The 13,235-nt window shown below is 46.7% G+C and overlaps 1 protein-coding gene across 1 annotated transcript in view; it reads left to right on the top strand.

Annotated features, from left to right (window-relative positions):
- The window catches only part of marco (macrophage receptor with collagenous structure), a 95,586-nt gene that overhangs the window by 15,467 nt on the left and 66,884 nt on the right, over nt 1-13,235 (top strand). The window contains exons 3-5 of the mRNA XM_012858122.3: nt 9,977-10,128; nt 10,281-10,389; nt 10,510-10,581. Coding sequence (XP_012713576.1) covers nt 9,977-10,128; nt 10,281-10,389; nt 10,510-10,581 — 333 coding nt within the window. The remainder of the gene's footprint in view (nt 1-9,976; nt 10,129-10,280; nt 10,390-10,509; nt 10,582-13,235) is intronic.

Below are 13,235 nucleotides of genomic sequence, written 5' to 3'. Positions count from 1 at the left end.
TTTACAAACAATGTTATGTGTGGTACTGAGTCTGAAACATTGTACCACTCTGAAATGAAATCATTTTGCTTCACATTTAAAGCTGCACCTTGGTTTCCAATAACAATACATTGTGTTTCAAGATGAACAGTTCTGTCTTTTGTAGAACTGTCCCATTTTTCTTCAAACTCCTTGCTCTTTGAAATGTCATAGAACATGGTGCGGTGGTAATCTAGAAAAGGTTTTCTGGCTTCTGGAATTTGAGCTTTAATGTACCGGCCCCAGTTAGTGACTACATCTTCAACTGGGCCTGAAATGTCTCCTAGCCAACAAACATTAGCTTCATGTGTTTGCATGTACATTTGAAGATCCAGACCTGTTTTGTCAACATACACACCCTGAGGAGAACACCAGATATTCAATTTCATCCTGCATAATGCATCTCTTCCCAACAGGTTAATTGGTGTTTGGTCAGAGACAAGAATTGGTATTCTTATCTCATCATCATCATTTGCCAGTCGTACAGGAGCTGTCATTTGTATTAACTGTCTTGTTCCCGAGAACCCTACTGTTGAAATGAATTCATTAGACATGGGGAGGTGCTTTGCATAATTTGGATTACACACGTGTAAGCTGCTCCTGTATCGACCAGCATCGGTGTTTCTTTTTCTTCAATTAGAATTTTTAACATAGGTTCATTTTTAGCACCGTCACTTACGATCGGGCACTGGTTCGCCCCTGTAAGGTTCTCTGGGCACCCCTAGTAACCAAAATTTGGTGGGTTTACAGGGCGTCTTGTTGGACCTGGACGGAACCGGCCACGTGATTGCCTGCGGTAGGTGTTGTTGCCTCTTGGGCAATGCTCGGCACGATGTCCAAGTTCATCGCATGCCCAGCATGCGCCTATTATTCCAGGTGCGCTAGGCCTGCCTCTGTTAGTCCAGGCGGGACCTCTTTGCTGTCGTCCACGAGGCCCATATGGCTGTATATTGAATGCTTAAGGATAAACATTAACCACTGGTTGTTGTGGCTGGGTAAGTTGAGGAGCCGGAAAACTCCTTTGTGTTTGATTTGTCACATCATGTACAGGTTCTGAAAAACCTTGAGGTGGGGTTACATTATCAGTCACTTTAATCATTGTAGCTTGGGTTTTAGCTTTGTTTTTTTCTGATAGTTCTCCAAGCTGCATTTGTGTCAGTTTTCTTTGTACATTTTTATCTTGTTCTGCACTCTTAATTTCTTCTCTTTTGTACTTCTCCACTGCATGTATCACATGATCACGGAACTCTCTGTGAGGCATTGACGTCAGAGCCACCACATCCTCAAGCTTGCTTCTCACAGAAGCAGGCATTGCTTCAATGATGGAGTTCCGGAACAGAGTTGTCAGCACAGGGCTCTTATCAACTTCCTCTTCTGTTTCCCGTTTCAATCTTTTTAGCTGCTTTGCAATAAAAGACGCTGGATTTCCTGCATTATCGATTGGATCTCCTCTTAATGCCTTTGGGTCAATCTTAGTGGGATATTCTTTTCGCAGTGCTTCCCACAGTGCTGTGCGAAATAAATTGAAGCCGATTCCATCAGCTCTCTGTTGGAGCATCCACGCGAAACGTTCCTTTAAGACGTTTTCCATAGCAGGTGTTCCCAGGCACTGTGCAAAAACAGCTTTTAAATCGCCAAGAGCTAGCATTTTTCCAACAGTTTCCTCCTCAAACACCTTTATCCACTTACTGGCACCCTCATTTATGTCTGGCAATCTGCCAACCAGGCCGACGCCCATGGAACATATTGAGCAATGCTCCCTTTTACAAGTATGGGTAACTGTTTGTTATCTGTGTACCTGTCAGGTGAATGTATGTTCAGTCTCCATCTTAAATCCTAATCACTTCTCCTGCCAGTAGTTGTTTATGTTCCTCCTGTAGGGCCCTTCACTGCCTCTTGTTCTAAAAGCTTGCTGGCATTTTCTGGTACAATATTTTGTCTTATGGCTTCCTCATCAATTTCCTTTTCTAATTCCTCAATTATGGTGCGATCAATTTCTCTTTGCAAACTTAACTCTTCATGATCTAGGTTTACCCAAAATGAATCACCCCTTGGTTTCATTGCGTAGTCTGCATAACAATCAACTCCACCCATTGGCTTCAGGGTCAACGACCTTCTCTGATCCCCAGATGTTTTCTTTGCGGTGTTACAATGATTAGGTGCAAGATCCTGCACGTTTACAGGGGAATCTGAGTTCATTGGGCCTGCAGTGTTCTGATGCATTGCAACCGAAGCAACAGGAGAACCTGATTTATGCACGGCCGAATATATGTTTACTAGGGCGTGATCATTTTGCTGTGTTGCAGGTACATTTTGGTTAGGTGACCCTCCTGCGTTTGTAAAACTGATATGTGAGGCCTTTGTCATGATCTCTTTATGTTCTGTTGAATCGTTTTGGCTTCCACCCCCTGCAGCTGCATCTATGATCAGACTATCCTTGTCCTTGTACTGGAAATCTCCCATTATGTTAACTGTGCCACTTAAAGATGGGTAAAGTTCTCCATTCTCCATGGTTGTATATGTTGTGTTCTATTAGGTACTCTTTTTAGAATTATAAGTGCTGGATTTCATTGCAAGTAGCATGGCTGATTTCCAATTGATGCCGGTCGACCTGGCTGGCGGATGCTCAATGGAGAACCAAGACAGCACCCGCAGTGGCCGTCGAAAGGTGCCATGTTAAGTCAATGGACTTCCTAGAAGCCTCTGGCTAGCAGCGTTGTCACCGTTGTCATAGTTTGTATGAGCTTCCTAGAGCTACTTCCGGTTAGCAACATGCTAACCATTAGCCGCTAACAAGGTTGTGTTCAGTATCACCGGGTGATTGTACTCTGTCAGTTTGGTCCAAATCCTATACTGGAAAAAGCTTCAAAAAGGGGTGCCAATACTTAATGTCACCAAACGTGACCAAAGTTCATGGGTCAGATTGGCCTCCTTTAGCAACTCAGCCTCACCACATCTGGGCCCAGAACTCAACATTTGACCAAAATAGTCAGTAGTGCCATTTCCCACAAGTGGGTGGTGCTGTATTGGCCAATTGGGCCGTGTCTGGGCATCATGCCAGGTCCTGTTGGAAGCAAAGGCCCAATAGGAAAGCATGTGAAATCCAAAATGGGACAGAAAAGTGACACATGGCTGATAATCACTTAAAAATGTTAAAATGTTAAGAGGAAGTGACTGTGCGAATTTTAGATTCATACATTAATCACAGCCACTGCAGTGCATGTCGAAAGTTGCCATTCTATCCCAATAGAGCCTGTCCCTCTGGCCCTCAGAGTTCCGTCGTGATGGAAACTCACACCTGCAGCGGGCCATTCTACTGAAGTACAGACACTTTGCTCAGAATAAGTCCCATTGGATTATAATGGAGAACTTTGATCGCACGACACTTTATATCACCTGATCCGTAAATGGTAGAGACGTAATTTTTTCAGCGTTTATTTCGTTAAAAAGTGGATGATGTGGAAGAATGAAGCTCCAGAGTGTTTTAAGGATTTTGCACATTCGCTACTCCCGAACAAATTGTTCCTGCGGAAAAACCGTAACAGTTATCGACAAAATTCCTTTTTTGTGAGTGCCAGAAGGGTCGGGACATTCATGTGTGAAAATATTCATGCCTGTACATGAAACGGTTTAGGAGTAGTGACGATGCAGAAAAGTGCCTCATTTGGGGGGATGGAAGTCTGATCCTGTTTTAGCATTTTCCCAAAACGCTACTGCCGTACAAATTGTTCCTGCGGCAAAACCGTAACATTTATCGACAAAATTCCTTTTTTGTGAGTGCCAGAAGTGTCTGGACATAAATGTGTGAAAGTCTCATGCCTCTACATCAAACGGTTTAGGAGTAGCAATGATGCGAAAACATGTGATGTTTTGGATTTTCAGATGTCATTTTTAAAAACCGCTCCATAGGAAATGAATGGGGAAGGTTTCGGGTTAGTGTCGCTCTGAGGTGATTTGCGAAAAAAACTATAAATGTTACATCAATGAGGATTAGATTTCTAGAATCCAGACAAAAATTCCTACATTTTGATGTAGGAATAGGGTGAAAATTGAGCGAGTGAGAAGAAGTTGTTCAGAGACGGATAATCTATAGAATCGTTAGAGTGGCCACTCTAAATGAACTCCCTAGCAACCATAGCAATGCATTCATTTTTCTGAATTTCTTGAAAAGCCAAAATTATTTTAAGGAGGTACTATTTGAAAATGGTGAAAGATATGAAAAAGCTGAAGTAGCTGAAGATAGCTGAAGGTTATTTGAACAATTTAAAAGTTGAATGGTGTTTCTAGCTGAAAGTAGGCTGAAGCAGTAAGCTGTCAAAAAGCTGAAAAATTTGAAGCCACCCCGACGTGGCATAGCTAGATGCGGGCGTCGCGGTGGGCGACCTCGGTGGCAGAGTAGCAGGGTCTGAAACGGGCGTCGTGGCGGGCGACCCCGACAAGGCAAAGTCAGACACGGGCTTCGCGGTGGGCGACCCCGACGAGGCAGAGCTAGATGCGGGCGTCGTGGTGGGCGACCCCGACGTGGCATAGCTAGATGCGGGCGTCGCGGTGGGCGACCTCGGTGGCGGAGTAGCAGGGTCTGAAACGGGCGTCGTGGCAGGCGACCCCAACAAGGCAAAGTCAGACACGGGCTTCGCGGTGGGCGACCCCGACGAGGCAGAGCTAGATGCGGGCGTCATGGTGGGCGACCCCGACGAGGCAGCGCTAGATGCGGGCGTCGTGGTGGGCGACCCCGGCGCCGAAGTAGCAGAGTCTGATGTGGCCAGCGGTGGAAAAGTACCCTGGAAGACGAGCGGCTATCGAGTAAAGGCGAAGCAGGGCCACAGGACACTGGTGTCACAGGACTACAGGCTACGGAGGTCGCAGGACTAGAGGCTACGGAGGTCGCAGGACTAGAGGCTACAGGGGTTGCAGGACTAGAGGCTACAGAGGTCACAGGACTAGAGGCTACAGAGGTCACAAGACTAGAGGCTACAGAGGTCACAAGACTAGAGGCTACAGAGGTCACAAGACTAGAGGCTACAGAGGTCACAAGACTAGAGGCTACAGAGGTAACAGGACTAGAGGCTACAGAGGTAACAGGATTAGAGGCTACAGAGGCCACATGGCTACAAGCTACAGAGGCCACGGGGCTACAAGCTACAGAGACCACAGGGCTACAAGCTACAGAGACCACAGGGCTACAAGCTACCGAGACCACAGGGCTACAAGCTACCGAGACCACAGGGCTACAGGCTTCAGGAGACCCCGGGCTACAGGCTTCAGGAGACCCCAAGCTACCGGCTTCAGGAGACCCCGGGCTACAGGCTTCAGGAGGCCCCGGGCTACAGGCTTCAGGAGACCCCGGGCTACGGGCTACAGGAAACCCCAGATTACAGGCTTCAGGAGGCCCAGGGCTACAGGCTTCAGGAGGCCCCGGGCCCCGCATCTTTGACAGGCGGTGGACCCGCCTGGGTCCCCGCATCTACGGTGGACGGAGGACCCGCCTGGATCACCCCGTCGGACACCGAAATGGCGTGCTCAGCACCCACGTCGGACGCCGGGCTGGCGTGCTCTGTACCCGCGTCGGACGCCGGGCTGGCGTGCTCTGTATCCGCTCCGGACGCCGGGCTGGCGTGCTCTGCACCCGCGTAAGGCGGCAGACTGGCGTGCTCATCACCCACGTTGGACACTGGGCTAGGAACTGAAATCTTGGCTGCGGGCTGAGCATGAACTGGGTCCTTGGCTGTGGGCTGAGCAGGTTCAGAATCTTTGGCTGCGGTCTGAGCAGGAACGGAAACCTTGGCTGCGGGCTGAGCAGGAACAGAGTCTTCTGGCTGTGGCTGAGCAGGATCTGGGTCTTTGGCTGTGAGCTGAACAGGATCTGGGTCTTTGGCTGCGAGCTGAGCAGGATCTGGGTCTTTGGCTGCGAGCTGAGCAGGATCTGGGTCTTGGACCTGGCTGCGGTAGGTCGACCGAGGAACTGGTCATCCCTGTCCCCATAGAAGAAATCCCACACCTGATACTCGTGGACCCGAGGCGCTTCGGCTGGACTCTCCTGATCGACCATCACAGCAACCACACCCGTTTGAACCGCCAAGGGAACTGAGGTGGCTTTGGTCCCAGTCAGAGTGACTGCGGTGGCTGCTTCAGGCAGGATCTCAGGGAGTGCTGTGACGGAAATCCTATGCCGGCGAGCTTGCCGTCTGCGCTGGGAGGAACCGGGCGGCAAGGTTGAGGTTTCCGCCGACGATGAGGCAATGGGAGCTGAGGCAGAGACTACGGCGGGCTTAGCAGCAGCAGCGGTCGGATCAGCAGGCGCAGCAGAAACAACTGATGTGGAGGAGACAGAGGGAGCAGCACTGGGAGCAGCAGCTAAAAGCTTCACCCGAGGAACCAGCTGAGTGTCGTGGAGGTGGTGACAGAGACGACAGGGAACGAGACGGCTTCTGCTCTGGCTCGCTGGGGCAGCCGCAACGCTGTCGGACCAACTCACCAGGGACGTGGAGGTGACGTCAGCTCCAGGCGGAGAGATAGCAGTAGTGCCAACCAGCTTAGCCTCAGGTTGAGCAGTGGGCGTGTTCTGGCATCGACGAACCCGGCGTCTGCGTCGAGAGGAGCCGGGCGGTGAGAGAGTGGCTGCAGCTGGCGATGAGGAAGTGGGAACAGCATTGACAGGAGCAGTAGCAGTGGCAGGAGTGAGATGAACTGAGTCTGGATCCATGGCGGGAGCTGAGGCGGACTCGGCAGCAGCAACGATGGAAGCGGCAGGAATGGAGGAGGCAGCAGTGGTGGAAAACGAGGGTCTGGGAGGAGGAGCTCGACCGAATAGCTGGGCCACAGCAGCATCATTGTTCCACTCGAGCTCCACCATCAGCCCTGTCTCTTCAAAAAGGGGAAGGAGCTCGGTTTGACTTGTCCACAGCTTGCGTACCTGGGCGACCGCGCCTACCCGCCTCCAAGGTGGACTGAGCGAGGCGAGGTTCTTCAAAACGGCCCGGGACTGGGCTATGAGTTGCTCCGCTGCGCTGTTGCCTGAGAGCGGAGCAACATCCTTCTCGCCAGTTCCTGCATGGAGGCTCTGTGTGGGTGTCGGGTTCATGTGGTCAGTTCGTTCTGTCACGTTTTGTAGACTGAACCCGAACACAACCACAGCAGAGTATAATTTAACAGTTTATTGAAGTTTGTGGATAGTGGAGGAAGGAACCAAGAGTCTGTGCTGAGCTGAAGACGGAGGATGGTGAAGGCAGGAACTGGCAAGCAGGTTGGAACCAGAGCATGGAAGCAGCAGAACCAGAAGCACAGCAGAATGGAGACTTGGACCCAGGCTTGACCAGCAGCACGACAGAAAGGAGACTTGGAAACAGGTTGACCAGCAGCACGACAGAATGGAGACTTGGAACCAGGCTACAGCAGGCTGGCGGAGAATGGAGGAACTTCGGGCTGGAGGAGACTGGATGAGGTGAGCAGCAGAAACAAAGGTAAACAGGAAAACAGAACGAACCGACGAGGAATGACAGAATGCAGTGAGCTTAAATAGTAAGGCTGACAGGTGTGCTGAATACTGGCTAATTAGAAGCTGACAGGTGTGGCGGATTACTGAACCGGAGACTGGAGCTGTATGGAAGGTGGAAAGTGTCTGAGTCTGTGCATGGTGCAGCAGACAGGCTGAATCATGACATAATTAGGCTACAGTAATGTATTGCTTTTTGCAGTAATGTAAGGCATTACCAATACAATTTCAGTAATATTTTACTCGGTACAATTCTCAGTAACTGAAGTTACTTTGCTTTTTAATCCAAATTTGAGAAATGCTTAATTGGCACCAGAGAAGATTATCCAAGAATTTTAAAAAGTAAATTTGATTGCCCTGGTTAGATGACTGTAGAAAGGGAATTTGAGTTATCTCTGCCATTCATGCAACAGATCTAACATGCTTAGGCTATACTTCTCATTTCAAGCAGTGAGAATAACTAAAATGTTGCTTTTACGGACAACGATCTTAGCCATTATTCTCAAACTATTTGCATTAAGTCTACACAACTGTAAGTGAAAGAAAAGGCAAGCAGCAATGATGAGAACTATTTAAAGTCAACATACAATTTCACTATGGCTATATTTTACTACATTAAGTTGTGAGTGACCTTTGGCGGTTGGGGCCTACATTGTCCCATGAGCCATAACTGCAACCATTATATTGTTCTTTTGTTAGCCTTAAGCCTAGCTCAGTCATTATGCCATACCACATCACCTCCTACCTTGTAATGAGCTGCACTGAACACATGAAGAAATCCATATTTCTTGTTATTTTGGTGAAAGTAATGTAAACGTAGTGTAATGTCTTACAATTCAAAGACAGTCATATTGTAATGTAACAAATTATGGTTGAATCTGGGCGAGTAGAGGGCAGAACATGAGAACTAGAGCACTTGTTTTGATCCACAGTTTAGACAAGGTAAGGTTACACAACCCAAGGCTTACAAACTGAGTTCACAAGCTTAGATCACAACACTTGAGTTTGCAATTTGCCTTTTTTATGTTTTACAGTGTTAATCTAACAACCAGATTTTTTATTTTTTACTTGTTTTGGTATTTACATTGATCAAGGTTGTGCACTGTGGTAGTTATGGTGTTAAATCACTTAAAATGTTAAAATGCTTACCAGTTTAAATGTCTAAATAAATCATCCATTTTAGTCCGTGGGCCAGAATCTGTAGGACGTCTCCTTAAGAAGTTTCGTATGAACAGAAGTTTTGTATGAACAGACTTCTGTTAGGGGGCAACTTTCTTGCACTTGGATCAGTCGCTAAAAGGGGGCAACTTTCTTGCACTTGGATCAGTCGCTACACATAGCAGTGATCTCAAAACACCAATGTTCCCACGATTTCGCTTGGACATTAATAAGTTATAGCTGATAAAAAACCTAAGTTATGCGCTCCGGTCCAAGAGGTCACATGATTCGAGTTTTGCTGCTCAGCCAATCTGATCGCTGTATTGTCAGCTGTGCGAGTTCAGCATCTTGGTGTATAAATGTGTGTGTGAGAGTGACTGGGTGAATGTGGCTATAGTGTACAGTCCTTTGGGTGGTCAGCATGACTGGAAAAGCACTTTATAAGTTCAGTCCATTTACTGCCAGGGAGGAAAGCCTTCCTTGACCAGTCCTGTTCCAGATGTATGTTTAGAGTCTTTTTAGTGTTTTACTTGTTTAGCATAAGTCGCTAATAAAACAACCATAACTTGTTGTCACTTTACAGTTTTGGGATCATGAGCGGTTCCCCTTCAGCGCCCCCTGCCTAGAGGCCAAGGAACTGCCGGCCTCACCTAGAACCAGTTCTTTGCCGTTTATGATCGCCCAGCAGCACGAAAACATGTCCATTTGTAGAAGATGGTCTGCTACGAGCTGACCATGGCCCCAGTACAGCTTAGCTGCTCCCGGTCCTTGGGTCACTTCTGCCTCCCCACAGTCTGGATCTGCTGCATACCCATCACTGTTCTTTCTGGCTAAGGAGCCGGAGGACGGCGCTTCCCTCATGATGCCTCCGCTGGTTCCTCCCAATCACATCTCGCTGGCCGGCCACTGGCGGCTCCGTCACCGCGCACTCTGTTCCTCTATCTCTCTCTCCTTTTCCTGGGTGTGGCTGCCCCTTTTCTTTCTGCCTGCCATCACCCATGATGGGATACACCTGTGTAGTTAGTTACTGGCCAGAAGGAGGGAGTAGGAACCGGGGTCTCCTTCAATAAGCATGCACACAAATATACATTCATACAGCAAACCAAAGCTAAAACCAAACCATGCACATAAAACAGCCACCTTCCTACATGAGCAACACACACAAGTTACCTACTGCAGCTTTAAAACACAGAGGATGGATTTGAGATCATTTTTATTCAGCTGCAACAAGTAATGCTTTCTGTGAATATGAAGTATGACATTAATCTTCAAAATAGATGTAATGAAATAATTTTTTTCTGGAACTAGTTTTAATGATGGATTCTACACAAGCATCTAATGCAGCAGAGAGGAGAACATCTGATCGCAGCTCCCTGGGTGATAACCTCAACCTTCTCATCTACAACAACAGCCAAGAAACTAAGAACCTGAGGAGCCACCTACTGGATTTGGAAAATCAGGTACTGTCGTACACATTTATATATTTCATAGAAAGTTTTCAGAAGAACATTTATTATTTCAAAAACTCAAAGCTCAGTGTAAATATACTTTAATAAACTTGTACCTAATATTACCTATGTAAGTACTTAAATCTTGGCTACCATGATAACAGCTCGGGAGCTTGTGTGGTGAGGAGGGTGAGCTACAAAAACTAAGGGCTGACCTGGACCTGCTCAACACCAGCAGCCACAACCTGGAAAATACCATTAGGCTCAAAACAGGTACATATGTCCATGTTTAACTATGTGTAAAAAAAGTTAAAAACACTATGTTGAGAGACAGTACTGAGGTCACAATTTATTAACTATGCAGAAAATAACTATGCGTCTTAATATTTATAGGCCCACCAGGTCCTCCAGGTACAAATGGTTTGCCTGGACAGCAAGGTCTGAAAGGAGAGAGAGGGCCAAAAGGTAAATCTAATTTCACCACAAATTCCAAACATGAATTTTGAGAGCATCTGTGGAAATAAGTATCCTGTTTGACTGCAATCTCACTCCTCTTTTGAGGGGTAAGATTAAAGTGGTTTGTGCAGTAGGAAAGGGGTCAGTTGGTCAGTCAGTCATTTCAGACTGTGGGTTGGGCTAATCCGGCTTTTAAATTTTAATCAGAACAAACACACTAACAGGGCTATTGGGGTCACTAATGGGACAATTAAAGCTCATGAGTTATTGGCTATACTGACACGAGCCCCAGATCTTTGATCACTTTTAGTCTCCTGGAGATCATGTAGTCTGTTTGTGTTTTCACCCTTTCAGTATTGTTTATCAGTCTGTGGATTTGTTCTTTCCTTCTTCTTTCCTGACATTATTTAGTATTTGGCTTGTCATGGATTAAGTTAGTTTATTCTTGTTTCAGTTAGATACTTATTTTCCTGCCTCCCTGTCGTCAGAACAGATAGTTATTATTTTTCATAATCTGTTAATTCATCATGGTTTTGTTAGCTTCTGTTATCCTCCTGTCCCGGTCATATCATTGCTCCCTCTCTCCCTTAGCCTAATTACCTTCATAGCTTTCATCTGCATAGATTGCTCCACCTACCTTTGTCTCCTATTCTATTTATCCGGCCAGCTAACTCACACTCATTTACCCCGTTTACACTAGCCCTTTTTTTAACCGTGCTGAGACCAGTCCGAGCTCGGTAACTGAGATAACTTTCGAGTGTAAATGGATCGCAAACTGAACTGAACCATGCCAGACACAACCGGACCGCGCTACATGCAGACCAGTTACATGGGTGGGCTCGGCCTGGTTTTTCCCTGGCCAGGTTCTCTGATAACAAAGAGCGCATGAGCAGACCGCGTCATCTCCTTATAGTTAGCTGACTAATTTTGCGGTTTCAAACATTCATAAAAATACTAGCTTCCCTACCGTGACACACGATTTTCAGTGATGATTCTGCTTAGCAGCATGATGAACCTCAACGTCTGTCATTGTTTCCTGCGTCTGTAAATCCTAATCAGACGTTCGTTTGTCTTATCCATTTCCCAAAAGCGGACTCCGTCAAGTCACCAAAAGTTGCCTTCTTCGCCTGACTCTCCGCAAACAATAAAATATCAACAAACATAACTTCCTGAATGTTACGGGCGCTGCCATTTTGATTTGCTTGAGTCCCTCCTTCAATCCAAGAGAGCAGTAGTACCGTAGATTGTCACTAGGGGGCGAGGAACCGTGCTAGCGTGATGTGTAAACGGATGTCAGAACCAAGCTCGGCTTGGTTAACTGATCCAAGCTCAGACCGTGCTCGGCATGCATCGGTTTAACAAGGGTAGTGGAAATGGGGCTATTGTCAGGTCCTCCGTTATATTCATGTTATTGTTTGCTCATTGTTCGCTTCCTGGACCTTGCTTTCACCTGTCCAGACTATAAGTTTACTGTTTTGTTTAAAATAAATCACTTGCAACTTCATCATGCGACTCCCAAGTAATTGTCAGCATTCTGGTCCACTAACAACAACCCAAATCCTGACACATATGGTTCAATGTCTGAATTGGTGATAATCCAAGCCTATCTATGTTGCAGCATGCAAGGCTATAGTCACATGTCTCTTGGCATGAACACCCAAGGAGATGTGCTGCACTGTAGGTGTTAGAGCAGGGGTGCCCACACCTTTTCACCTTGTGAACTACTTAGAGCCCGGTAGCTGTAAACTGTAGCATTCACTTTCGTTCCTACATTCGTGGAACTACTCTATTATTGTCTTAAATGATAGATCATATATTCAAATGCCTAGAATAAAAAGTTCTCCACACAAAATCGCGCACAAGGCAAGTTACAGCCAGTTTAAGACGAGAAAATTTCGTAATATTCAGGTCGCGACCGGCCGCTGCTCAGCCAATCAGGTGACTTAAGTAGGCCATGACGTCAGCAAACCACATGGCGGCGCTCGTAGTAAACAAATGTGTTTATTCGGGATAGAAAGAAAATCCAGCGGAAACATTGTAATTATGGAATGGGAATGCCTTTTGCACGTTGCCGGGAATGAAGGAGAACACACAGAACCATTTACTCAAACGAGGTGGGAAACTTTTCGTAGTTTTTGCCGTGTTTGGGCTGATTTAGCCGGTGATGAACGGACGATTGCCGATAACGAGCTTCACCTCCTCTCCTTCGAATTTGATGATATACCACCTGACCTGTTATCGCCGATTTACCGACAGGAAGCGAATAAATGCAGCTCAGAAACGAAAGCACGAGCCCGTATCTGATGAACAGGACATTAATAAGTTGCCCTATATCCAATCACCAAAACGACTGAGATCAAGAGAAGACATCACCATCGGATTTGCCCCTCCTCAACAAGACAATCCAAAAGCTGGTCATAGCCAGCCAAGAAAACATGTGCTGCCAGCTGTCTGCATTATATGCTAAAAAAGAGAGAAGTTTGAGACTGTCAGGAATTCTCGCCAGAGGGTGAAACTTGTCAAGGCAGAGACTGTTGATGGTGGTAAGTTAATACTTTCTCTGTAATCTATTGTTAAATTTTTCCTTAAATTAAGTGGATGTATGACTTGTCTATATCTTTAGCCATGCGGATAGAAACATATTTAGGCCTATAGGAAAAAGG

Source organism: Fundulus heteroclitus, chromosome 7 (assembly GCF_011125445.2).
Source record: "Fundulus heteroclitus isolate FHET01 chromosome 7, MU-UCD_Fhet_4.1, whole genome shotgun sequence".
NCBI classification, from domain to species: Eukaryota; Metazoa; Chordata; class Actinopteri; order Cyprinodontiformes; family Fundulidae; genus Fundulus; species Fundulus heteroclitus.
The sequence above is the reverse complement of the archived record's forward strand: the minus strand, read 5'-3'. Positions and strand labels throughout refer to the sequence as shown.